This window comes from Eimeria mitis, genomic scaffold (genome assembly GCF_000499745.2).
Source record: "Eimeria mitis Houghton genomic scaffold, Emh_scaff32, whole genome shotgun sequence".
NCBI lineage: Eukaryota > Apicomplexa > Conoidasida > Eucoccidiorida > Eimeriidae > Eimeria > Eimeria mitis.
The window spans coordinates 1-27,003 of NW_024015222.1; the positions used below are offsets into that span (position 1 = coordinate 1).

The following is a 27,003-nucleotide window of genomic DNA, read 5'->3' on the forward strand; positions in this document are numbered from 1 at the left end:
ACTCTTGTTCGCGAGAAGGCAGAATTCGAGGAAAAGCAGCGAAGGGAAGCAGCGGGCGAAGGCCAACAGACGGAGACAGAACGCTTTTTCGACGATGAGGACATTGCAGCGGAGTCTATAGAGCATCTCAATGCCCAAAAAGCAGCTTCTGTATGTGTTCAAATGTGTCGAACGTTCATATTCCAGCGGGAAATTGGTGGGGGAACTACCGGATGTGACGGGACGCCGACCCAGCCGGTAGACTACTCCGTAGATGAATGTTCCCCGTTTGCATGCCTATGGGTTTGCGGATGCGTGTTGAATGCAGCAAGCAGAGGCTGCTAGAGGCAAGAGGAAGGCTCAGACGCAGACCAATAGCGCAGGAACAGACGACGAAGATGAGGGCCGTTGCCGTTCTCTCCCTGTAGTACATCACGACGAGTAGGCCTACGTAACCTCTAGGCTCTTTGCTGCTTGAGTGTATGAGCTATGACGCTTAAAGTCGTTAGAATAATTCGCAGTTGCAGTTCTTCTTCCATTGGGCGCATTTTATTCCTCCTTGCTTCGAAGGCTGCTGCGAACTGTACAGGATTATATATCCCCCATACACAGCGGACATATACAAAGAACACCCAGACGTCACCGCCCTTACCTTGGAGGCCGTTGCGAAGGTTCGCGATTCCTTGCAGCTCCACACTACGGGCAAACAGGCGCCCCGTCCAATTGCATCCTTCATCCACTTGAAGGATTCCGTTCCGAAGGTCAGAAGCGCACACGCTGAGCAGCAGCAGCAGCGGTAGCAATGCAGCCGTACAAGCTACCGTTCCACGAATTTCGTGGGGCATTCACCTGGGGTTCCACGGGAGTCACCGCAGCAAGGCAGGGACTTACCGGGGGCCCTTATTAGCCGTGCGATGCCTCCCCTTCAGTCAAGCCGCTGCCCCCCCTCTACTGGCTGACGCCGAAGGCGGCGCAGCAACCATATTTCCGCTTCTGCCGTGCCTTGTATTGGGGTCCATTTGTGCGTTGGCGCTGGAGGGTCGTGGTATTGCTGCTGCGATGGCTGGCGTGGGGCTTGTCGTCTTGGCGCGTGTGCTGTGCTTTTAGGGTCTGTGGACGGCTCTGCAACGACGCGACTATCGCCTTCCCACTGCTGTGCAGGCGGCGGCCATCCCGGCTCTCTTAAAGGGCAGAGACTGTTTAGCTGTGGCACAGACAGGCAGCGGAAAGACCGCCGCCTACCTCATTCCGGTCTTGACGCGCGTCGTCAGTCTAAAGGAAAAGGACCAATGGACCACTTGCCAAGCATCGTTTAAAGACCCGTCGAAGCAATCCCCAGCGAAGGAGCAACGGGCAGGGCCCTCAGCTATCATAATATGCCCCACCCGGTGCGTTTTTGTGGGGTGTATGTGCTCCAGCATGGCCAGGGCCACTTACCAAAGACTCGATCGTGAGGATTTGCTGGCCGTCTGCCTGCTACCATAAATTTTGCTCCTCTTCACGCAATATGACAAACAGACGGTTGTTTTGTGGGTTTTGGGCCTTTGGCGATCTGGCGTGTGTTCGTTGGGGGATTTGGTTTTTAGGGAGCTGGCGGTACAAGTGGACGGGGAGATCCACAGCTTTTCTCGAGGGGGAGCGGAGTTGGATGTGAGTCGGCTGTTGATGGCCGGAGGCTTCGACAAGACTGAACAGTTTCGAGCGCTAAGACGAGGTCCCGATGTTGTGGTCTGCAACCCAGGACGCATGATCGACGTGTGCAGCCTCAAAGGTCTCGGCGGTATTTTCCACAAAGTTGTCATGGCGGTCGTTGATGAGGCTGATAAGATGGTTCAAATGGGCTTCGAGAGCCAGCTGAGAGATGTCCTCTCTTCCCTCAGGCCGGACAGGGTCACATGCATGTTCAGCGCTACCATGCCCCGCAAGTGCGAGGCCCTTGCCAAGTAAGCAGCAGTAGTAGTAGCAGGAGCAGTAACAGCAGAAGCGACTTACTTGTCCCCTCCGGCCTCTCGCGTTCATGCGGTTGGGGCCGCGCGGCAAGCTCCTCCCGGACTTCTTAGTGGGTAGCTGCGCGTAGCCCTCCAAAACGAACCAACGCTGTGCACGTTAGCTTGTATGAGTCTCCGGTCTGCAGCAAATTTCTTCGTAACCCGATTCGAATTGTCGTCGGTGAGGGAGGACAGGTGCGTCTCCCGGTTGTGGCGGCTGTGTCATTGGGATGTAATCACACCACACTGCCTGCACACGCCATTGCTTAGACCGGGTTGCAACTTGCACGCCCTACCTGAGTGTTGCCGTTGCTGCTCCTCACTGTTCTGTGAGGCGCTGCGTACCTGTGACTTGTTCAGGCGGCGCAAACGGTTCACCAAAGGGTCCAGATACTTGAGGGGGAGCAGGCGAAATTCGACTGGCTCTCTAAGAACTTGCTAGGGCTGCTGGCGTTGTCACAGCAGCCGGAGAAGCAGCAGCAGCAGTGCGGCCCACGGCCGCCGCCTACAACTGTGGCGGAAGCAGCTGCAGCAGGAGGCGTCGTCTTTTGTAACTCGCAGCAGAGAGTGGAAGACTTAGCCTTCCTGCTNCAGCACAGAGCACAGCAACAACAGAGGCCGCCGCAGCGCCAGCCGAGGACGCCGCGTCGCGAGCAGCAGCTGCGCGTCTTCTAGGAGGCGAAAGTTCACAAGACCTTCGAAAGAACGCCAACCAAACGTTCAAGTGTACGTATGCCATGTAGCAAGGAGAGGGGAGTGACTGTTTCTTCTGCCATTTTCTGCCAACCTTGTACTCCAACGCTCTGCTTGCCAAGCTGGGGTCTTTAACCTCACTGGTCACCAGAGGCGCACTTCAGTTGTGCTCGTGTTTCGCTAAGCGGGCGACGCTCGCCTTGTTGGTGCTGTCCGTTCGCTGTCGTTATATCCAGCGTGCTTCTTTATGACGCCTCCTCTTCAGTTGTTCGACTTCGCTGTCGCGCCGCTTCATACGAGAGGGCAGTTGTGGCCCCATGTATGGACTGCGTCTTCTGCCTGTTCACGTTTGTTGGTATATTTTGCTTTTGCGGGGGATTCTGCCACATGCGGACGTGGCGGTTGTACGTGTCATACTTTTTGGATGTATACACTGTTGGAGCCTGTAGAAAAGATGTTCCTGGCTCCAAAGGTTCCCTTTTGGCTTGCCTGGTGTTGCGACACTGCTGCTGTTACCTCTGGTTTTGCTGTCCAGACGTGGCAATACTACACGGCGGGATGCAGCAGGGCGATCGCCTTGCCGTGATGCGCCGCATGCAACACCACTTTTTGGGCGACTCGGATTCCTCTCGGACCCCGTTGGTGCTGGTGGCGACGGACGTCGCTGCTCGAGGACTCGATTTTCCTCCTGCGCTCTCTCTAGTTGTTTGTTACGACGCCCCACATGACCCTGAGGTTTATGTACATCGTGTAGGCCGCGCTGGCAGAGCTGGCCGCTCGGGCCTCGCATGGTCGCTTTTGACAAAACAGGAGAAGCGCCAAGCAGCCTTTGTCGTGGAGAAAATGGAGGTCAGTTGATGCCGTGCTCAGCTGTCCCTCCCGTTGATGCTTCTCTTGTTGCAGTTACTTCTTCTGGGGGATTTGAAAACTCAAGCATGTTTTCTTCTAAAAACGGCGGTGATGTTGTGGATTTGGTTCGTACGTTGTAGTGGTTGACCCCGTCTTCTGCTGTGTGGATGCCTCAGACGTCCGGACAAACTGTCCCACGGTCCTTGTTAGAGTTTGCCATGCAGTTCCGTAAGCACTTTTACAGCCTGTACATGACTCCTTTCAAGTCAGGCCGAGATGATGGGACATTATGGCTCATTGCTTATGGCTCTCCCCCACCCCATCGTTGCTGCTCAGCGTTCCGCATGGGTAATGTTGCATGCGGAGGGTCCCCTGGTGGTCTGGTTGCTCTGCACCCGGGCCTTCTTGAATGGGGCGGACGTTAGGGCGAGGTGTTTTACGACGGGGTGGGTAACCCAATACATTCTCGAGCTTGATGTTGTTCCTGCAGCACCCTTTAGGGAGGCACGGCTCTCTGGCCTGAGGGTAGTCTGGCAGGGAGGCAAGGCTGGCCGCGAGCTGAGGAAACAACAAAATACTTCGTTCGGAGGCTTGGGGTGCGGAAGATGGTATTCTTGATTCCAGTTTCTGTTGCTGGCACCTTGTTGTAGTGTCCCTACAAGTGAACGGGAAGCATGGGTTTGGGGCCTCATATATTTTATTTGCTTCTACCTTGTCATCGCAGATTTGATACGGGCTGCCGGGTTGACGATGCGGAAACTTCACTAGTGTCTAATGCTCCATCCATAGCAAAAGCTGCAGCGGCGGCAGCTGCTGCGGCTGCTGCTGCAGCGGCGGCTGCCACACGGCCGGCCACAGCGGATACCCCGTCTTCNGCGGGTCGACCAACAAGAGAGGCCGGTGGGACAGCAAAGAGCAAAGCAGCAGCAGCAATAACTCGGCAAACGATGAATCAGGAACTGCCTCTGGGGGATCAGAGGGACGGAGGGGTGCATTGAACTTCGCAAAGCGCGAGCAGAGGCGGCAGCAGTGGCTTTCGACGCTTGAAGCCCGAAGGGACCAGCGGCAGCAGCTGGAGCAGCAACAGCGGAACCGACATCGCCGAGATAGGAGTCCCTCCCCCCGTCGCTCCTTCAGAGAACGTCCCCAGCAGACCCCCCCCGTGGGCCAGGAAGAACGGCAACGTGGGACGTAGCTGCCAGCTGAAACGGCGATTTGGCACAGCATCAGTGCCCTCCATAGCCCTTAAGTGTGCAGCAGAAGGGCCCATTTAGTTGCATCGGAAGAGTTTTGCCTCTGTAGATGGGAGGGAGGTTTGTACAAAGTAGAAGCTCCTGCTATTGGTAAAGGGGTTATTCATCCTCAGTCCCACTTGCAAAGAAACCTTGCTTGCATTGTCCGTCTGTGGTAAACGAGACGGGCGTTGGGATTGGCCGATCTTCATCCTTTAATGTTTCCCAGGCGTCTGTTGGCAAGCTGTGAGGAAACTCTTCGCCGAGTGTCTTCACGGGGAGTATGAAAGTTGATTTATATGCAAGAGCAGTAAGTTTCAACATCTATGCAGCGGGAAGTTACGCATCGAAGAGGATGTGGCGTCTGCCGTACTGCTGCCCTGGTTGCTGGCGGCTCACCCACTGTTTCCAACAGTTTGTTTTTGGGGCACTTGGTAGAGCGTAAACAACACCGCTTTTCCGTTGAGCAACACTAACTTAACAGTTTCCCTGGCAGCGGGGCACCTAACGCCTACGTTCCGTAGGCATAGGGGAAGTAAGTCGATCTGCTCACTACGGGGGCACTAACTAAGCGCATTACACCGCTGGGAACCAGTCACCTCGTAGGCGAAGTAATTCCTTTCTACTGAACAGCCCAGAGCTACAAGGGGGGGGAGGTTTAGTTGTGAATGCGCAGATAACTAGCAGTAACTGCAATGTGAGGGGAGGGGCCGGCGGACAGGTGTGGCGGCTCCACAGCCCCCCAGTCACTATCGTGATGTGACAGGCTCTAGGGAATGCAGAAGAAGCGAAAAAAGGACTGTAAAGCGTCCTGGACACGGCAGTGACTATATGCAAAGTCGTAACAGGTCAAGTAACCGGCGACGTGTGGGAGCAGTCTGCTAAACTGTCTCCCACCAATGGGAGGGACACATAGACCGTGTGTTTTATGGCGACGTTTGCAAACTCTGTAGGCAATTACATTTAAACGCTTTTTTACATGTCTTAAGGGTTGGATCGCATTGTCATTCGTCCCCTGGACGCAGATCAAGACCGGCCCGGCGGAGGTTGCCGCCCAGCCCCGCGAACGCGATGTAAATGCGAAATAGAAGAACCCCGACCGGATAATACAGTTTTTCGATATTAAGTTGCGTATATTAAGAGCCACAAGATATCACGCCAACTCACGCTTGTTGTGCCGTTGCTACCATTGAATTATGCAACGGAACCGGTAGGGGCTGTCGCGAGCGTCTCAGCGGCTGGCGACCGGCTGAGATGGCCTGTTTTCCGTTAATAATGGGATTTCGAAGAATTACGCTTAGGAACGCCTCGCTTTGGAGCAGGCTTGTGAATGCTACTCGGGAGCAATCCGATCTCCCCATCGTCGTGCGTCGTTTTTCGGCGTCAGCTGACCATGACAGTACTGGTGTGCTGCTATATGCGGCCGCATCTTCGTTAAATCTTGTTGGAACGGTCAGCTGAATTTTCGGTGGCCTGGTGAGGAACTTCAAGGCCAGACGCGCGGCATAAGGCCGTTGCTGTGGGCGAGACACGACGGACAGATTTTCGGGGCATATATTCGAGCTTCCATTTACGGGACTTCCGGCTCGATGCGAATTCGGTTTAGTTGCGTGGCCTTTGTGCCTCCAGGTTCCCAGTTGGGAGTGTCCGGGAGCCCTGAGTTCCTAGGATGCTGGGACCCCTCTCGGTGTCTTCCCTTGCTACCTTATACCACACCAACTGAAGGCGGAATGGAACCGAGCCTCTGGTTTGCAGATGTAGAAGTAGACGAGCAACGGCTGGGAGCTTGTAGGGCGTCAGCAACAGCGGGAAGTGAATGCAACAGTGCTCAACGGGACAGCCCCAAAAGTCCTCGCGACTCCTTTTCAGATCGACTCATCGCCGCCGTCGCGAGGAAATATTCACCTCTTGCGGGAAGCATGTGCTCAGGAAGTCTTCCTGATATGCGCCGCACAACAAACGATGAAACGTCAAGTGTCACGGCGGCCGCTACCTGCCGCATTGACCACCGGTCACCGGAGATTATTGCCATACTGGATAGCCACCCCCTCAAAAGTGTGCAGTTCGAATTCAAATTTATTTTGTGGACTCCGGAAAGTCCCGTCGCGCCCTACGTTCCGAACACGCCGGGGGAGCCTTTTCAGTGCGTCGCCTACGGCAGCCCGTTCTGTACTTGGCGCACGTGGTTGTTTCCTCCCCCTCCTGCTCAGCGCGCAGTGCCCCCTTCAAAGGCCATGCATGTGGTGTGGGAAGGCAGTGGCCCCAGCAGCAATAGGAAGTTCTGCTTTGACCCGATGGACGTGGTTGTGGATGAGTGCGAAAGCGGGAACCTCGAAGTGCTCTACCTTTGCAAGATCGCACGGTTCGAGGACCCACGAGGTACGTTGGCTGCACTTGCCAAATTCATACGCTTTTGTATCGGGGCTAGCATCAGTTGACGTGGCAAGAGTCGACTCACGCCAGTGAGCGGCGCTCGTAGTGGGGATGGCTGCACCTATGCATTTGTTCTGATGCAAAATGTGGATCCCATCCTTACTCCTCCAGCTGCATGCGGTCGTCTCAGCTGATAGCGCCAACGAGTACGGCCACACGACGCGTTTCTACAATACCGTCAAGGCTGAAGGGCGTATGGACTACTCGCGCATTCTGCCCAACCTATATGTGGGGTCATGCCCCCGTCAGCTCAAACACATCCGCCAGCTCAAGCAGGACTTGAAAGTGACCGCAGTTTTCAACCTCCAAACTACAGAAGATATCAAGTCAGCGAATTATCAGTAGGGGCATCGCATCTGCCTGTGAACCGCAGGGAAAGGGAGGCACAAGGGAGGATAGGTTCTATCCGTTTGCCCACTGGCTTACCTGTGTTCGTGTTATTTCCACCTCTTCATTACAGGTGTGNGGTGTGCCTTGGTTGTTGCTGCTGTGCCTGCTGCTGCTTAGAAACAATTTTCCTGACCCCATTGCGAGCACGCGGACACCAGAAGCAGTGGGCCAGCTATATGAATCCGCTGGCATGCGATACGTTTGGATGCCTACAGAGGATATGAGCGACGCCTGCCGCAAGCTTGCAGTGGCACAGTGTGCACTAGTTTTGGATGCCTTAATCCGGGTAATGCGATTCTGCATCGCCCTGGTCTCCCCATGGCAGGCTGAGACTTCAGGGCTAAAGTGTATGCACTCTCAGCAACCGTCGGTTAGAGTATCTACTCTGCGCCCGTGCGGATGTGTGGGTGGTCCTCTGCAGAACGGCCACACGGTATACGTTCATTGCAACGCAGGAGTGGGGAGAAGTGTTGCTGCAGTCAGCGCGTATCTGTGCTTTTGCGTCGGCATCGACCAGCGGAAGGTAAATTTTTTGGTCAGCACCCGGCGCCCCGTCGCCTACTGGGACGAGAAAGCGATCAAGGCTGGTCTTTTAGACTACCAAGCTAAATTCGGCAAAGCAGGCTAAATTCAGCAAAGCGCGCAGTTGGCGCGTGCGAGGACTGTCCGAAGGGATGGCGACCAGAGCCACCAGAAGGCCTCTGTGCCCTGTTGCCGCCTGCTCAAGACATGCTACTGAGACTCAGTGTTTCCAAGCATCTCTCCACTCCAGAAATGTGCTTTCCCTCCCATTCTACGTTGCGCAGGGCCAGCTACACAGCTTGGCGCGCACCGTGGGAACAGGCCAATTTGCTGTAGTCATTTGCTTTTTCATCGCCTGCAGTGCTGATGGAGCCACGATGGCTACCTACGATCTCAGCTGCCCGCAGACTGCTTGAACTTTTCAAAACAATAGAGTTACTTCAAAATTCATTTGAAAACACTGTGCTATGTGCTACACTAGAGAGCAGCCCGATATTGCCGTGTGACAGACACTGCAGCCAACGGCGTCGCCGAGGATACGCGACCCCAATCGAAAACCGCGTCATCACGCTAACCGTCGCAATCTGCATGAAACTTTTGGACTCTTTCATCCAAGGCGATGCACTCGTTGAGATATATTCGCTCATCTTACGGAGACAATTGCCGGGAAGTATTTCATCTCGTTTGTAGGTGAATCTTCACGAACTTGAGTAAAGCGCCAATGAGATGGGCCATATAACAGGCAGTGAGAAAAAGAGAATGTGTCGACGTCCTGGCATTCCTTGGGTTTGCTGCTTTGCTGGTGAGCAAAGTGTCCCTGCAGCGATATGGGCAAGTAGGCGAGTGGGCCTGCCACACGGTCTGTATGCTGCATTTGTTAATTTTGCTGTCCAAATAATTTCTACTTATGGCGTCAGAAAAAACTTCGTACCGCGGCAGCGCTGATTGCAGCAGCTGCAGACTTCAGTACTTCGCTGGTGGTCTTGCTCCCTTCAGACTGGTAGAGGTGAAGGACTCTACTTCCGGTGTTCTGCTGTCTGAGGCCGCTCCGGATCATTTTTGCGAACGAAACTGCACCATCGGGACTGCGCGTCAAGGTATATCTGCCGTCAAGGTTGAAAGGTTCTTGCCCAAGGTAGTGCTGTGAGCACCGAAGGGAGGAGAGGCACGAAAGCTCGAATCCGTGCGCCGTTAACGAGCTGGGAACATCTGTGCAGAAGCATCGGGATTTTGGCGCGCACAGTCGCGTCTCAGTTACAGACTACCTTGGATGGTGGCGGTCGCTGCGCAATTGTCAGTTCTTGCTGGAACTTCAATTGCAAAGCTCCTGCAGTTGGACGAATACTCCAGTGGCGCAGTCATTGAGCATCCTTCTCTCTCTCGTCCGCTGTACAATAAGCTCAAAAGGATGTTGCGGTGATGTTCATGTAGCTGCCTGCAAGGGTGCTGTCCTCATTGTTGCATCCCGGGGGTACTTGTGTATGTATGCAACCGTACGTATCCACTGCAATCAGTGGTTTGGGACCCTTAGTGAGACGAATGAAGCTTCTCAAAAGAGCCACTGCAGTCCCTACAAGGGAGAAAGAGAATTGTACAGCTTGCGCAGTCTGCAAGGGAGGCTTCGGTGGAGGTTTCGGAGCCTCTGGTGATCTTGGGTCAATGGGCCAACCTAGGGGCCGAAGAGCACTGGTAATTGCCCCCTGTTCGCAAGTTAGTATCGATTCAAGTTTGACTTTTATTTTCGAATTACCTCCACTGCGCTGAGCGATGCTGAGATCTGTCTAAACATGGATGCCGTCGGAGATGTCCTCAGCGCCACTGATATTGCCGTCTCCAACGCATGTTGTTCGCTGCAGTTCAAGTTGTTTGCTGTGCAGTAGTCTACTGCAGCTCTCTGCATTTGAGCAGTGAATTGACGGACAGCCAAGTTGATCGGCTTCCTTGCCTGCGGCGGTAATAGCGAAATATTCTGCATTGTAAATAAAGGGGGCTCCTCCAATGTGGCGTGATTTGCTGGCTGGAAATCTGGGCCACTATATTCCTCCCCAACTATATAACCATCTCTTCTTTGCATATCTTCATCCCCAACTGGAGTTCGAGCCTGCGCGCCGTTGGAAAGTGCCCCGCCCGATGTCCGTTGACTATTTTTCCCTCCAAGACTAGGTACCAGTGGCAGTTGTATTGTGTCTACTAAGAATGACAAAGGTGATGATCTGTTGTCAAGACTGGTGGGCGAAGTCTCGACAGCTTCTGTCACTGGTTTGGACTGCATGTTTGAAGACAACACGCCCAATGCATTAGTGCCCAATATGCCATATGGGAACCTCAAAGACCATGTAGTCTTCCCGCCAACGTCAGCGGATGAGCCTACTGGTCCATTCAACGGCCTCTTTGCCACATCGAATTGTAACGCTTGATGTTGGGCGACACCAGCTGTATTGGTGGGGCGTGCATCCCGCAAGTGCATGCCGTGGACCTCCACTGCCGATCTGTCATCAGAATATTTCAATTCACCTCGACGATCCTCTTGTTTGTTCAACTGCGGCCTCCACAACGGATTACGAAGGTCCCAAGTGTTCGAGGCCTCGCCAGGAAGCCATGTCCAGAGAATAAAGATGTGTTCTGGCTCACGATCCGAGTATATAAGGGTACACTGGATAATTAATTATGATCAAAATCATGTCCTTACGGAGAAGACGGGTGAAGCTCGCCATTCTCCTCATGGATGGGCGAATTGATTCTGATGTGTCCGCTGGCATGGTTCCCTGTACACGCGGTCTATCCTGGCCGAAAACAATGCCGTCAACTAAACTCAGTTTGAATATCTAAAAACTATTACGAAGCAACCAAACAACCGCTCGGTCAGTAGCAGTTTCTGCTCTACTCACGACGGTGTTCTTCTGCCTCCGCCTGTGCTGGTGAGGCGTCTGGACACGACGCGCACACACGCTTCCTGCCATATCTTCATGGGAATTACACTTTGCGGAGTGAAAGACGACTCCTTTTCACGAACTTTCATTACTTTCGGGAAAGTCTATTTGCATGCATGCACGGTGCAAAGGGCGTAGAGCCTGTCGTTTCAACCGTCGATTTCTGCCTAGCCTTGCCATAACTCATCCCCAGTCAACCGCTTAACAAACGCAGTGCTCTTTTATTCGTAGAGCGTTCCTGCTAAATTGCTTTTCCACTTTGGAGACATTTCGTGTCATTCACGTGCTGTTTAGAGCGAGGCTACTCGACAAGGCAACGAGCGCTGTCGACAAGCCGCATACAGCGGTGCAAGATGTCAAGCTCCTACAGAGGACAGCTGAACGATCGGCCCGCAATGACTCACGGGGGGGACCCGATGTTGGCCGCTCATCCACCGCAATGTGTGCAACTCCCGAACGTTCCACCCTGCCCCTTGATGTTAGGAGGGGAGACTTTGCGTTCAATGAGGCCGTGGAAGCAGGAGACCTTTGACAAACGGGAGGAAGGCCGTATCATTGCTGTGAACACCGAGAGGTCATGGGCTGCACTCACAGTCCTTTCAGAATGGCGTCCAGAAATTCCCCGGACCGGGGAGTCAAGGGTATGCAAAATGGAGGGTCTTTCCTGCGGCTGTTTCGTGCGCTGCAGACCTTGTAATGGGCCATACGTAGATCGCAAAGTTGAGGGGTGAAAGAACTACATAAACAGTTGGCACTAGTTAGGGTCACTGCAAATTCAATTAAGCAGACAGCTCTTGGGCACTTGATCCTCTCTGACTTCCTATTTCCTGTCGCGCAAACTGTGTCGCTATGGCGTTCTCTCTAATTAATATTCACTACGGAAGTGGACCCTTTCGAAGCAACACCAAGCCGATTCATCTCAACATCCGAATGCCCGTTCAAGTTGGCAGCATACGTAAATTCTTGCCGTGTTCATGAACAAAATGACAGTTCTTAAATGGGAGAGATAGACTTGGTCTATGCTGTCTCCTCGTCCTCTTGAGGCATTTGGAAATACCTCAACTCGTAAGACGTTTTGTTGTTCGCAACCACACGCAGGAAGTCTCGCAACATCTGCTTCTTCAGGTACTTCTTCACCAGGTACTGCACACAGACACATTACAGACTGGCAAGATACCAGCTAATGTCGCACAGAACAAAACACCACGAATACTCCCCTTAACAAACGACAGACAGCGTTGCCAGCTGGGGGCAATGAGCATAGCAGGAGACCGTGTGTTACGCAATTCCAGCATTTTGGCGCGTTTGAAGAAGCCCCACACGCCAAATGGCTGCGTTGCACGAGCCGACGCCTGCTGCACACGACAGCCTCCACTACCGTCTACTGATAGTCTTACTTTGAGGTAACGCTTTGAGAAGGGCAGCTCTGCGGTGACGCAAACCTTCGCCTTCTCCCGAGAAACCTCCACCTTCTCGCCCAAGTTGTTCAACTTCCCCGCCACCTTGATGCGGCTCTGCAAGAATCTCTCCTGCAGCACAGCACTGCAACCATATACTACCATCAACTTACCATATGCTACAGGACAGTGAGGGCAGCGCGTTCGCCCAGTGGCACTTCACGGCCACAGTTCCTAACAGCTAGGTCAATGAAACTATAGAAGTTGGATACGCAGTGAACTGGTGCTCATATGCATATACAGTCTGCCTGATGGCACTATGCATTCGATCACTTCGGAGCATGGGGCCCCGGTACATGTAACGAGACATGTGGGGTGAAGAACTCATTCGCGCACAGCTCCATGAAAACTTCTGACGAAACAACAGGGTATGAGTGCGTGGATACAAATGAGACGTTGGAAAATAGATGTCGGACACGCCGAAGACGAACACCGTGAAAACCTGCGTTCCCACGGAGTAGTCCGGGCGTAGTGGTCGGTACCGTAGCACTGCACAGCCTAACTTACCAAGCCCTTGGCCTCAAGAATGTTGTCGTCAACAGGCTTCTGGCAATCGATAACGAACTTGATTTTGGTGGTCTTGCCTGTTGGGGAGGCCTTCTTCCCACGCCCCATCTGGCTGCGGGCTTTAGCAGTAGCGGATGCTGACGCCATTGTGGCCACACGAAAATCAGCCAACGAGGCACCCGCACAATTAACTTCAACAGAGAAGTGCTTTTAACTTTGTTGGTCGTAGATACCAAAGACGAACACAGCAGAACAGCATGCACAGAAGAGCTGCCAGTGCGGGGCGCGCCCCTCTGGCGTACAGGCAGCCCCAAAGAGGCATGTAATACTACTTAATGATAGCTACTCGAAGTGAAGGATTAGCGAAAGGGAAGTGGAAAAAACTATCCCATACGGACGAGGTTTCTGGTACGTAGCTGGTCTGAGCAGATACCATATCCAGAGCGGTTTCTCTTCCTCTAACGTTCTCCCGGTAGTCCGAAGTTCTGTTACCCAGGGTTCCGACACGGTTTTGACAACTAGCCATTCTCATAGCAAGTACATCCGCGTGTTTTCTACTTTTACTTAGTATGGCAATCGTGTGGCACACATCCGCCGTACATCGAGTATGCACATCGCTCGGATTGTTGGAATTCCGGGATTCTTAGCTGTCTCAGTCAAGCCACCGCTTCTCCTGCATCGTACGAGTTCCACGTGTGGAAACTGCTTGAGCCCGTCAGTGAAAATGGCATCACAAGATTCATCAGACAGCAAAACTGTTTCTGGAAGGGCAATTTCCCTTGGCTTGGGTGAGTTCAGCTGCACGAATTGAGCACGTGCTGATATATCATCAGAGCGACATAGCCTTGGCGGGTTTCTGAGGGTCGCACATCTTCTGGAAGTGTCTTCCCAAACAATGTGTGCACTTGTTGCAGAGCCATTTTGCTTCAGGCAGTTCGATGACCCCAAGTACCCGGGGACAAGAATTCCGTTGGATAAAGATGCTTTTATGAAGGAGGTGAGCATGCGGCGAGTTTAAAGGTGGACAGATGACATATTGCTCCGTTTTGGGGGCGTATAAGTGCCCAAAGTGTGCGCGTTCCCTGTTGCGTTTCCCACAGCTACACGAGATCCTGCGACAGAAATGCCTCCCCCTGAGAGACGGCTATGCCCCGTTCTGCAAGCATATTTTTATAGAAAACTTTACAGGAGCTAGAGTATCTACGCTCCCCATTACTGAAGAGAACATACCTCACATCCGGTAGGCGGAAAACGACAAAATATAATCAGCGGCCAGAACGGTCGCACAGCCAGCTACCGCGCATGGGTTGCAAACGCAGTTGTAATAGGGACTTCTCATGGTTTCCACCCATGCATTGTGGTAGTTGCTTGGCGATGTAGCACGGGATACTTATCGCGGCGTCCAGAGGAACTTCCGGTTTTGTCACGGTGGTTACCAGCAAGCTGTGTTCAGCGCCAGCTTGTTCCTGCTAAGTATCTGGGTACGGCTAATTGTAGCAATTACCAGTTGCGTCTGTGGCCACTGTTGTTTGCCTGCCTTACGTCGTTGCTTGGTGGGTTCTTGCAAGGTGGGATCGCGACGTTGTAGATGCAACTTGCTACTTTTGGTGGTGCCCTCAGACCTGATTCTGTACTCCCGTGAGCAAGTTGCCAAGGAGAATGCCGCCATGACCAAGAGTGTGGAAATTGTTGGTAAGCGCTACAAATTATATCAGGTGACCAGCTCCCCGGTTTGCATGCATTCCGTGCACCCGATTTCGGGGCAATTTCAAACTGTTTCCCTGTTCGGTTTGATTATTCATTTATTACACAGATACAACTCAACCTGAGTGGTTCATAGTGGCGATTAAGGCGCAAGATGAGCCGTTTGAGCTACCGATGAACCCCATAACGTAAGTGCACTGCTAACGGGAAATACCGGTATATGGAAGCCATGCAAACTTGCCAACGGAGTCTGTCAGGAGATTGTAGAGTTATCAAGAAGCCAGCACAGCGCGCTACCTTAGTGAACGAAAGACCCTTTAAACTTGTTTTCCTTTTAGTTTCTGAGGAATTATCATTAATTGTCAAGAAGAAAATTTTGTACACTCCCGCATGTATGCGGATACGGGGGTTGTTTCAGGATCATGCGAAACGCGCTTCTAGAGGAGGGGGGCAGTGGTGTGCCCCTAAACCGCGAAGCCTATGCCCGCGCGGTAGAATACTGGAGCAAACACGTGGTGGTTCAAGATGACAGTGAATGATGCCAGATTGCGTTTTCCACCAGTTATGCTTTTGTGGGCAAAGGGTTACCACACGGCGAGCGTACTGCTGTCGACCGTGCTCTACATTCAACATCTGTAACTCACAGGAATCGTCCGTGTTGCATTTGTGCTGGGCCTGGTGCGGGGTGAAGCTTTTGAAATGCCCTCTGTTCACTACTTAGTTTGGCGCCAACATTCGTACTGCCGCACTTGCGCATTTGCTTCGTGGAGCAGTTATGGTGAATGCAGCTGCATGAAGCGTGCCAGTGTCAACTGTGGAGAACATCTGATGCAACTGAAAATGTTTACAGTGGACCCTGCGTGCTTTGGCGCTGGGCCGTATACAACCGCTAATCAAGTCTTGCGTCCTCCGCGGATTACTTCGAACAGCATCAGGAATATACGGGTTTAAAATATGTAGCGATAAATATCACCCGCCAAGATATGGGACTTTGTCGGCTGGCTGCAGACACTCAATGCAGCCGAATGCCTCCAGTTCCGAGTCGTGCTCAGGCTTCAGTATGCTCCCCATGACTCCGTAGGCACTTGGGGGCATGTTTGCGATGAGCTGCTTGCTTCCGCCGAAGCGGAGCTGAGACAGCCTTGCTGCTGTGCTCATGCTCTTCCACGCAGTCTTCCCCGATATGTTCCCTTTTCCCACAACCGGTGGCTCTAAGTAGTTCTTTTCAACGGCAGCAATATCGGCTTGGAGGAGCGCTACGTTTGCCCTCGACGACGAATCATCATCAGCCCCTCCTCCTTCCACTATCTCACTGTTGCCTTGAAAGAGCCGCATGCACATCTTTTGAGCAGCGGTGTTCTACTAGCCCTGCAGCAGTAGCCTGGGCTGACGTCACAAGGCACTAGTTCAATCCCCGCCCCACATGTCGCTACTAGGGAAGCGCTGAATGGTTTTCTTTATGACCCCTGTAATGCCGCCTCAAGGTGGCATGTGTTGTTGGACGGCGCTGCCAAACTCACCAGCTGACTGTTGCCAAGCCCGTGTTGGGCCCCCTCTTGTCAGTAACTGCTTAGAAAGAGTGAAGTCGAGTTGTGACCGCATGCGTTGGAGAGCTGACCCTGAGTCGCAAAATGTCATCGAGTGATTAATTGGCGTAATTACATGGAGGGATTTACAGCGGCTTGCTCACTAGACATATAGCTCACCGGTCCAGGTAGTAGAGTTCAAGAATTCCTCGCACCGGGTGATTCCGATCTTTAGGTCAAACGGTCTAGGCGAATTGAAATCATACTCAAGGTAATCTGAATATGACACAGAAACATACATGCCTGCACAAGGCAAAAATACACTGCCAAAGCTTGCCGTGATTTTGTTTTGCTGATGTGCCAGCCAAACTAGATATCCTCCGTAGTATGGCGCATCACCGTCGCTGGTCTCAGGCATCTGCTCTCGACTTCTGTTGACCATCCTCTTAAGAGCCAATTTTCGTGAGACTGCACAGAGACGGCACAAAAACGGCAGAGACAGGGTTTCAAAGGGTAGGTCCATGCTCTTGGAAGGTGGTTTGCAGTGCAAGCCAGCTAGCGCTTTCCATTTCATGAGCTACCGGTACGACCACGGTAGTGGCAACAAATTGGTGGATCCCTACCCTCTCCCTCAGTCTCTTGCGCGCGCATCGTTTGAATGAACATTTGGGCATGACGTTTCCTGTTGAAGTCGCCTAATGCGAGGGCAATGAAAAGCGACTTCTGCGACAACGTAAAGAAACGGCGTAACATGCAAATGAGGAACCGCAAGTGCTGCAAGCTCCCGCGTTCTCCAAGCACGTCTGAGATGAGGTCGTCGAACCTGTACACAAAAAGTGATAGCTGATCCAAAATGCGGTACAGCCCCACAATTGACGCGCAACTACGCCTCACCAAGTGCAGAGGATGCAACGAAGAAATGTAATCTACGATGTCGAAAGCTCCGGCGTCAAGGATTGTGCCAGATATTTCTAATTTATGTCTGACAGTGCATTTACATACCAAGTTGCCGGGTTCCTCGCTCGGTCTTCCAAGCAGCTCATGTAACAAGTCTTAAGTATTCCATTCAGAGATGTGGGGCCCTTGCCAAACAAGAGTAGTTGCAGCATTATATCGTCGTGTTCCCTGCAGCACACATCCGTCACCGCTCCACATCTCCATGCTGCACAGCTCGCAGCCCACAGGTTCATAACGAACAATTTTGCTCGTATCACCAGGTTTATTATTATTGGGGAAGCCTCACTGTGCAGGCCGCAATCCAGATGATCCGTCCACGCGGGCGTACAAGATGTCTTCTCCATGGGAATGCCGACGTTCTGTCCCTGACACTTTCTCCTGGGAGAAGAATAAAAACGGATAAGCTCGTTCCTCTTTGGAAGCCGACTTCACGTTCTGTTTGCAATCGAAGGCCGTAGTCGAACGGGCCGATGACGCATCCGACGTCCCTCTGCACCCCCCGTGCAGGCGAGGATACCGCGTAAAGACCACCCGTGTCCCATTCCGTAAGAGGTGCTGCAACACCGCCATTAGGAAAATTCTGCTCCTTAGTACATCCAACCCGGGAAGAGTCTGCATCTTTCCAGGTGGCGCCGTACGAGATTGGAAGGTGTGCAGATACCTGCTAAGTGAGTAAATATAAGGCCCGGAAAAGGAAGAAAGCTTACCGCGTATCCAGGGCTAGTGCTATCTCCCTTGGAGTCATTTACAACAGAATCTTCTACCTGCTCTTGCTCCATTAGGCCAAAAGAACGGAGACCTTCTGAGCAACCCTGGGCGACGCAGGCTATGTATATGCGATGCGCCAAAAGCTGCGGCAACAATGTATGGGCGCTACACAGTTGTAAACTTTTCTCCAGGCAACACAGCTGAATTACCAATGCCCAGAACAAACGCTACCTTATTCCCAGCGTTTTAATACAGATTCATCTGCGCAACTTACGCGGAGAACGGATATCGGAATGGAGCACAGCTTGAGCTTCAAGATCTGTCTAAGTGTGGAGAAGATTTGTCGTTGACGTTGCTTGCGGTCAAGGCCCGGCGGCTTGTATACTTCGACGAGAACATTGTCTTCCCGAAAGAGAAGGCGCCGGAAAAGGGCAAGAAAGAGCTGTTCAGCATCCTGTAAGCTCACGCAAGGACCCCCAAAATGTATGAGGAATATATGCTACAAGGGTTAGTATGGGGAAAAAGTAAGGACAGTGCATTCTGCATTCCACTGGCCTCTATGTGCACAACCCTGAGTGATCAATGAATCAACGTTGCTTGTCGTACTGCCCTAGCCTGGCTCATGCCTTGGTCGCGAAATAATTCCTCATATATTTCAAAGTCTTCAGCACCCAGGGGTTTCCAGAGCAAGGGCTCCTGAAGTTCAGTAGGCGCACCGGTAATGCCAGCTTCATCCGCTAGCTCAGTCGGCCCACCAATTTTAAGCGGTGGGTTTTGGAGTGACAAGCACCCTAACCGCATCTTCACTTCAGCTGCGGCACAGCTACTCATACACAAAAGAACATGCCAGGGTTTAGCGCAGGCTGCATGGCCAGATCGAGGTACTCTTTCATCGATAACACACGTGAGTTCGTGGATAGTTGTGCGTTCCACCGCTTCCATTTCCGCTGTGAGGCGTGCTCCTTCTAGCGTTTAGTGCAGGCAAAGGGTTCTTTTGGCCAACCTGCAAGGTAGAGGGCTGACATTGTGGCTTCGTGATTCGTTCCGAGCTCAGATTCGAGTCCCGCTAACATGCTTTGAGCCTCCACAGATGCGTTCTCCAAACGACCCATTCTGAGATGAACTCAAGGCCAAGGTCCTCACAAGAGTAGACGCCGTGAACGAGAAGCACGTAAACGACTTCGCCACAAGTCTAGCTTTGGTGCCCCCGTCGTACCTTGCAAAAGCTGCAGCTAGCCAGAACCGGTTCATGTGCGTTACGAGGGATGGAAGCTCGGGATTTGTACTCGCCACTCTGACGGTGTGCTGCAAAATTATGATGGCTTCAGAGCACCGCTGGACTTCCAGCATGGATCGTGCTGCGTCCCACACCAACGCACGCCACTGCCTCCAGAATTTGAGAGGGAAATGACGTGAATAAACTTAGAAACAACTAATGTCCAGCGGCTGGTCAAACTGACAGCTTCTACAGTATTCACGTGTCTCTCGACTGCACATCTTTCAAGTAGCTGCTCACCGATGAGTCGTAGCGCTGCGACAGCAGCCCAGTGAGCTCCCCCAGTATCGAAACACTAAGATCCCGCGCAACACACGCATGAACAGAGGAGACCCTCAGTGAAAAACCGTGATTCTTCTGCAGCTACCGACCACTGGAATAAATATTTTAGTACACATTACTAACAGGAACGCTCAAACCATGCAATGCCTAAAACAACAGGGGGGTTCTTCCGGAAAACTGCTTGCAACCGTCTGACCAACTGCGCCAACTGACCACTGTCGATATTCTATGGACACGGAAGGCGTGCAGAATGGAGGAGTTGAAGCGCTTGTTCTTGAAGGCAAAAGAAGCGAGCAGCAGGTCGGCGAGCAACAGTCGAAGCGACATCTTCCCCTCCATAGCAACTAAAAGTGGTTTCAGATTCCGATAGCACAGCAGGGCGTCTTGGGGCTCGTCTGCAGGAAACCAATCAAACCCATTCTCACTATTTGCACGTTTTCTCACATCGCGAATAAGCATAAAAGAAATATATGGCACGTTGGAGGCGCTCCAGCAGCCCGGCATTCGGATGCTTCTCACTTCCTTTTGTGGTGCACTGCATGTCGATGAGCAACGCTTCTGACTGGAGAGACAGCCCATCTGGGATTTTGGAGTAAATGAAATCCGCAATACTTCCAGCCGCCTTGATCTCATTGTGTTGTAGCATAATGTACGCAGTCTGTTGCAAGATTTTCCCCAGCAAGAAAATATCGCATCCTGGTAACACAACGAACTCAAGTAACACCATTCGATAAGTTCCGCCAAACGTGTCTGGCCTGTCTCAGGCTTTCTGGCATATGCTGAAGCTACATGTGCCAGGGAGAGAAGGTACCGATGGCTGCCTTCGACAGAAGAGCCAAAGTTAAGGCGAGTTTCTTTCTCCTGTATCGAAGGCACTGCTTTAGGGGTGATAGCGGCTTGCTCTCGTCAGCTGCCTTTAGAATGACTTCTTGCAGCGCCTCGTCTTCGTCCACTGCAAGGCAGTATGGATGGCAGGGGTATCCTGTTCCTGAAGAGTAGACACGCAAAGGCGCGAGGTACACAAGCTCAGTTGAGCCCCTACGCCCACACCCCCTTTGGTGTGCGTAGACAGAGGAGAGATATGGGCCACTCCTACAACTGCAGGGTAGACTAATACAAATTAAGCAAAAGCTAGTCGAAACATTTCCAGCGGATTCTTGAAGAAACAAATAACATAGTAGTGACCTGTGTGTCCTGCAGACAGAACTAAAGTTGGCAGGCAAGAGACTTGCCAATAAGAGCGGCTCTCGTTGCTCCACAAGCGCCGTGCATTGCGAAGTTGCCGCTGCCCCATACTTCTTCTTGGTACGTGGGAACTACAACGCCTAATGGAAAAGACGTAATGTCCACAGTTGCCGCTTGGAGTTGACAGCCACGCGGAAGATCGTTCCGTTCTGTATGGAGGAGATAAATTTAAAATAGATGCAAAGACGGAGATGCCTAGCGGTTTCTGGATATCTGAGCGCTCACCAGCCTTCATGTTGTCCAGAAGTACATCTAAAGAAGTGCTGCTCGCCCCAGCTACAGTTGCAGCAGTAGCTGCCTGCATAAGCGCGACAGTTTCTGGGGCAACGACGTGGACTCTTGGATAAAACCCTCGAACTTCCCGCAGCTCCGCAAACTTTTGCAATATCTCTGCTGTTCCGGGAGCCCTTGGCTTGCTTGGCTCGTCTTTATCCGTAGACATATCTGGGAGCATGTATTGTACAGTCATAACAGGGAAAAGGAAAGCTTAACCGTTCCACAACGACAGCCGATGCGCCTACACCGAGGAAGCAAAACCAATTACTGGCAGCCGTCTTAGAAAGTGGGCGTTATTATCTAAAGCATGAAAGCAGTTTGACGAACTCGTTAGTGATGAGCCTAACCGGCGTTTTCGAAGTGTCGCATGCGGCGCATAGTTGACCGTATTTGGGTTCCCCAGTCTTCGCCGTCATTTTCATCGTCGACTAATGGATGGCAACCGCCAACGAGCGCCGCTCTCACCTGTGAAATGTGAGGAAAGAGCAGAGCGTCTCGACGGGTAGAGAACGTTGACAAGTCAGCTACAGTTAATGGCAGTCGCAGTTCGAGAGATGCCTCGCCGGATGGACTTGTTGAACGCGTAGCCACATTGTTATCAAATTGGACGCCTGAAGCATTTAAATGCAGCAAATTGCCAGTTTCGGAGCTGTCAGCCTTCGGGCGTCCTTGTTTCTCTAGCAACGGTCGAACAACCGGTTTCTACCCATGCGTCATGCTCAAAATGCTTCGCCGTTGTAGGGCTGTTCTTGGAAAAACTAAGATAATGAATAGGAACGGCCCGGTAGTACGGTGAAACTGTTTTTCCGCATCAGCAATATTGTCGTGCAACGAGTAGGCGAGCATAGGTGGTCTCCAGCAAGTTGCGTATTTCCGGTCTACCATGCCAGCCATCAGCGTGTGGATATCCTCAGCCGCAATCAGTTCACAGTAGTTTAGAAGACAAACATTCTTCCAAGAGCAGCGACTCAGCAAAGCAAGAGACGTACCCAGGTTGTATTCCATGGCCTTGAAGAGGGAATAAGTGCAAACGCTCTCCGGCGACGCCATCTCAGTTAGATCTACTTTGTACCTGGAGACAAAGAGGCAGATGTACATATTGTCCGGTCACTAAAAATCACGATGATACCTGTGTTTCACGCCTGCCAATATGTCGAAACCAAATTGGGACTCCATTTATCTTGCATGCGACCGGACCTCCCTAGGGCTAGCGGAAGTATTTGGTGACGCCAAAAAATTCTTGATTCCTCGTTGGTAGAGAGAACCAAGTTGAAAAGCTTCACGACCAAACTGAACGAAGGCATTCACAAAAACAAGCCCAGCACCACAGGGCAGGCAAAGGCAACGGCCGTAGCAGTTAACCTAGTAGCCCTTGAGCTCAGGTTGTCTATCCTATTCGTCCAATCCTTCGTACACGAAATGTGCTGCTACTTCACAAATGGTGCACGTTAACAGGGAGAAGTGGCATTGTTTAATTGCTACGTACTACCCCAGTACTCAAGCGCTGACCGTTGAATTTCTTCCATGTGGCTGGAATCAATCATTCCGCCTTCAGCAAGTTTCTCAACTTGCAGCCGGAATAAGTGTTTGGCTGATCTGGCCACCACCTCGCGGATGATAGCATCTTTAAATGGAGAAGCTGGTCCGTGCTTCAACAACTGAGCCATATCTCTGCAACCAGGTAACACCATAAGGCGCGGTTTTAAGAACGCAGACGGTTAACGGAACTCGGTTCAGGCAACAGCGTTTGAAATATCTCACCTGATGTTGATTCCATGACTATGGAGAGCGTGCGCAACGTCATATGAATCTAAAAAATTTTTTTGCAGCGCGTTAATGGTAGGCACAACGTCCTGCTTGATAGCGAGCTCCAATGAGCGCGCAGCCACGGAAAGCGCCTCCAGTGTTCCCCGCAGTGTCGTGCGCTGCTGGACAAACTTCGAGGCACGTACTGAGAAGGAAACCCAAAACAGCTATGTACGGGCATCGGCACATATGGATTGCCGCGAACGTCTAGCATATATCTCAAAAACATTTATGGACTCAAATGGTAAACAGGGTCTTACTCTCTGTAGCCCTGTGCTGCTCTCTGCTGGTACAAGGCAAAGCAACGTCAAAAACACGAGAAAGAAACGTCTGTCGGAACCTCTGCTCCTGTGCACATGAAATTGGGTTCACACAGGAAACGCCCGAGACACAGCAAGAGCATCTCAGCCGCCGATTGGGTTGCTGTTCAACAAGGTCGCCCTTGAATTTCGTGTGCGTGACTGGTTGGGAGCTATGCCGGATAGCAAGAGACGATGACATACCGGGACCACTCGCCCGTTAGCACACTTTGGGGGGAGCGTTTCATGAAGGTTGCGAAATATGCAAAAGTGGTCCACCTGAGACCTCCAGAGCGCCGCTGGAGGCAAACCCACGTCGAAATCTGAAGCGCCGCGAGGAAATGGGTAGTCCTGAGGACTCATGCGCACTAAGGAGGGGAATGCACATCTATCTTCGCCTCCGAGGATACGCCGATTAGCCACCGCTAGGTCCCTCAAGCGTGCCCTAATGCGTCGGGCAGCAGCCGTGCACTGAACTGGCCATCCCACAGCGACAGCAGCAACATCCACACAAGGATGAGTGGCCCACGCTTGAACTGGTGAGACAGAGTCACAGGGGAAAGCGTAGAAGCATACCGCCAGGTTCAGAAAGCCGGCAATGTTCTTAAACTTGTGATAAGTAGCGCGGTCTACTTTGTCTAAGGCATCAAAACAGCCGAGGGGATTACCAATGTTCCCACACTGCTGTACAAAATCGGGTAGGCGCCGGCGGATGTCCGCAACCAGTTCTTCTAAGACGTTGACGGGTGCCGGGCTGCCAAAACAAGAAAGGAGCATAAACAGATGCATACGGTCTTCTGGGTGGTGCATTATGAGACTTAGGGGCCAAAAGCAGCACTTCCCACATCCAATTTAACGTGTACGTGTGTGTTTGCAGTTTCGCAACAGAATGCACCTTTACCTTAGGGGCAAAAGCGGCTCAACTAGGACAGCGAAGCCGGCATAATCAACAAGGCAAGCGATTGGAAGCCCAAGCTTGGCACGCTCAAATTTAGTTGGGTCGTGCAGGTTCCACGCAGTATCTACTTGTTGCCGGTCACGCTCATGGCTGCGTTGAAGCTGAAAGCGACTGCGGAGACGCAAATCTGTCTCTGTCTTCCTCGCAAAAGCGGTCGCATACACAGCATCAGCCACTGCCTGCCGGCCCTTCACATCATTTTGGTAGACTTCCTTTGCGAAATGCGGCTTGATGCTTGCTTGAGTGTCGCCCACAATGACCGTCAGGACCAGGCTGTCAAAGACGTAAAGTTCGTCTGTCGAGGCGCAGGAGTTGAAGGGGTGGCTAAGATTTGATATTTGTAACTTGAAACACTAATCGGCTGTATTCCTAACACCTTGGTGGACGGCCAAGGCCTTGACTGAAATGAGCGGCGGCAGGATTTCTGATGTGTCGTAGGCTTACCGTCTGGAAATTTTGGTTGGTAGACACGCCACAACGTCGGGTACTCTTCCGGTCTGATGCGTATAAAGCACTGGGCTGGTCCTTTTCGCGGTTGTACCTCCTGGTTCTCACACTTAAACTTTTCCCTTTGCTTATATCGTTCTTCCAACGTCAGAGAGTGCACCAATACAACTGCTGCTGCACGGGCAGCTGCCGCAAATGATCCAATCTCGCTGTAGTACAGCACGCCACAAGACTATTTTACATGTGTGGCCTCGTCAAATGTGGAAAAGTTGTAGCCTCCCCACATGGTGTGCTAGAACTTCTCGCATAAGTTGCACTGCAAGGGTATCACACTAGTTCTGACGCACAGCCCTTACGAGAAGGATAGGCTATTTGAACCGACGCCTTACTGATTGAGGGCGAGCTCGCGTTCGAACAGTCGTCTTCTGAGCTGGCTGGCCGACCTCGAGTCCTGAGACTCACGGAGAGTGAGCACTCGCTGAAATGCCCACTGCAGGCGATCGTGCCAATTACTGCTGAAAACAGAGTTCTCATTTGGTCCCTGCGTTAAAGCACATGGCCGCAGGGTCAAAAAAACTGAAACGAATGCCCACCGATTCGGCATATTCCTGGGGATGGGCAACGGCCAGCTAAACATTTGGCCATTTTGCTAATAAATAAGGTCAAGCATTAGGTTCTCTGTGGAATTCTGTAGCATGGCAGCATATTTTTCATCGACAGGTGACCAAAACTCGAACGTGGTGAACCCTACGTAGCCCTGTCCCAAACAGCTGTTATATATCGCCGGGATGCGATGCATACTGGAACAAGCTCATCTTGGATCTCATGGGTGCTTTCGAAAACTTCAGCTGGAGACGTTTCGTATGAAGCGAGCAGAGGCCTCCTCGCCACCTTCGCCATTGAAGCCCTCCACCAGCTCCCTGCCTGCTCGCTGATGCTCTCCTTAAGACGGAATATCAGTTCGCTGACAACGCTTTCCGAATCATCCTGTCCTTGTAAGTGTTGCCCAGGCGGATTCCCGTGGTCCTGAGTGATTTCCGTTGTTGTCTTGCTACCACCTTCATGTGCATCATGCGTGAACCGCGGGCTTCCATACCCACCCAGGTGTCCTGAGGGACTAACTTGCATTTTTACTAAATTATCCGACACGTGTTGCATCATCCGTATCTCCGGCTCATCGTCATTCAAAACAGCAAGACAACCAGCCAAGGCAGGGGAGGGCTCCTTAGCTTGAGAACGACGACCCCCAGCACGTCAAGCAAAGCTAGACACTGTTCATATTAAACTCAAGCATTAATTCTTAGGGGCTGGTAAAGCACTGCTTGTTGTTAATATGAAGTTCCTGCTGTGGCGAGCTCCACGGAGCTCCGTCTGCCACATGACCCCAGTAATGGCCGAGGTGTAGTAGGTTCACATCCCAATAAGACCTCCCATGTCCGTTAAAACACAAAAAAGTCAATGCAAATTCATTAAGAGGACCGGATGTACTCAGGATGAGTTGGACTCGGCGATTTTGCGAGCGTGAAGCCGTTGTATCCGCTGCCGCTCTCCATCAGGTCTGTTCAGTCGGCAGTGGGGTAAGGGCAATCCAAGACAACAATTAAGGTAAGTTTCGTCTCCATTTGTCTCTGTCCGGTACTTTGTGAACCTGCTTTCGAAATTCCATGCACCATGATGAGCCAAAAAACTACACCTGGCGCAAAACAGACACCATACGATGCGAGCAGCTTTTGCAGTGAACAGCCGAACGGCTGTTATTGTATAGGGATCCTATGTATACGTAATGAGATGCACAGTCTGCACGTATACTATAAAATCAGCGTATATCCAGTAATTTTACCTAAATAATCAAATAATAGTCTCTAAAACGGATTGGAGTCCAGTCGTCTTGCACGGGATGTCCCAGACTAGTAAATCTCCCTGTGACTCTGCTGTGAGTCAGTGGCTCAAACACAGCATCAGCGTCATGGCCACCCCCAAGCTTGTATAGTTGCGCTGTAGTGCAGGTTCATACCCAACTCTGGAGGAGAGACGGCTAGTGGAAAACTTCGAGCACGGAGACGAGGGAAGTTCTCAACGCAGCTGTTGCAGCTGTTGCAGCGTAAGTTAGCGCAGACGCTTTCACCTGGTTTTAGCACGTTGCGTGTAAACGCTTGCAAACGTTCGACAAGTACGTTCAGAGGTAAAGCATGCATCAGAGGAAGATTCGGTGAAGCTTCCTTGCGCGCACGCGTGGGGCTGGCTGTACTACCAGCCGCAGCGGGGTGCGTTGCAACCCCACTTCTGGCTGCCTCCTCCCCGCAACACCCAGGCCCTGATCTCAACGCCCAGGATGCCTAGGGACCCAGGAAGGAGGTCAGCTGCTTTTGGGAAACTTTTGCTTAAGTCTTTGCCTACATTGCGGCTCGCCTCTGCCCTGGATAAAGGCCAGAGAACTAGCGTTATAGCAGCGCTATACGCGAAACGCTAATGCTTTGCGAGGAATCCCCACAGCGGAATCAGTGCTCGGAGACGAATGATTCATAATAGGACTGTCTCT

General features: G+C 52.0%; 5 protein-coding genes across 5 annotated transcripts; 3 read left to right on the forward strand and 2 right to left on the reverse strand.

Moving 5' to 3' along the window:
• Positions 1-130: 130 nt before the first annotated feature.
• EMH_0033350 (uncharacterized protein) lies at positions 131-2,642 on the forward strand (the record flags this gene model as incomplete). The annotated part of the gene is given in 8 exon segments (XM_038022544.1): positions 131-196; positions 308-420; positions 569-740; positions 1,087-1,367; positions 1,566-1,922; positions 2,114-2,162; positions 2,328-2,555; positions 2,559-2,642. Coding segments are annotated over 8 exon segments (1,350 nt in total).
• A 405-nt stretch (positions 2,643-3,047) lies between these two features.
• Positions 3,048-8,192, forward strand: EMH_0033460 (ATP-dependent RNA helicase, putative; the record flags this gene model as incomplete). Its single annotated transcript, XM_038022545.1, is given in 8 exon segments — positions 3,048-3,509; positions 3,686-3,774; positions 4,341-4,381; positions 4,385-4,693; positions 6,371-7,120; positions 7,305-7,500; positions 7,682-7,850; positions 7,986-8,192. Coding segments are annotated over 8 exon segments (2,223 nt in total).
• A 3,841-nt stretch (positions 8,193-12,033) lies between these two features.
• Positions 12,034-13,127, reverse strand: EMH_0033570 (60S ribosomal protein L22, putative; the record flags this gene model as incomplete). Its single annotated transcript, XM_038022546.1, has 3 exons — positions 12,034-12,159; positions 12,414-12,545; positions 12,981-13,127. The coding sequence occupies 3 exons, from the start codon at positions 13,125-13,127 to the stop codon at positions 12,034-12,036; spliced, it is 405 nt and encodes a 134-aa protein (XP_037878400.1).
• Positions 13,128-13,704: 577 nt separating this feature from the next.
• EMH_0033680 (uncharacterized protein) lies at positions 13,705-15,223 on the forward strand (the record flags this gene model as incomplete). The annotated part of the gene is made up of 6 exons (XM_038022547.1): positions 13,705-13,768; positions 13,895-13,977; positions 14,157-14,220; positions 14,601-14,672; positions 14,794-14,872; positions 15,103-15,223. 6 exons carry the CDS (start codon positions 13,705-13,707, stop codon positions 15,221-15,223), a joined length of 483 nt encoding a protein of 160 aa, XP_037878401.1.
• Positions 15,224-15,653: 430 nt separating this feature from the next.
• Positions 15,654-25,592, reverse strand: EMH_0033790 (uncharacterized protein; the record flags this gene model as incomplete). Its single annotated transcript, XM_038022548.1, has 28 exons — positions 15,654-16,003; positions 16,205-16,303; positions 16,391-16,513; positions 16,834-17,033; positions 17,213-17,335; positions 17,454-17,722; positions 17,875-18,018; positions 18,150-18,329; positions 18,482-18,687; positions 18,879-18,988; positions 19,092-19,233; positions 19,392-19,446; positions 19,647-19,828; positions 19,953-20,129; positions 20,245-20,421; positions 20,904-21,122; positions 21,302-21,565; positions 21,944-22,026; positions 22,152-22,244; positions 22,464-22,625; positions 22,716-22,905; positions 23,021-23,108; positions 23,264-23,410; positions 23,636-23,813; positions 23,961-24,312; positions 24,462-24,673; positions 24,854-25,005; positions 25,266-25,592. 28 exons carry the CDS (start codon positions 25,590-25,592, stop codon positions 15,654-15,656), a joined length of 5,004 nt encoding a protein of 1,667 aa, XP_037878402.1.
• Positions 25,593-27,003: the final 1,411 nt, after the last annotated feature.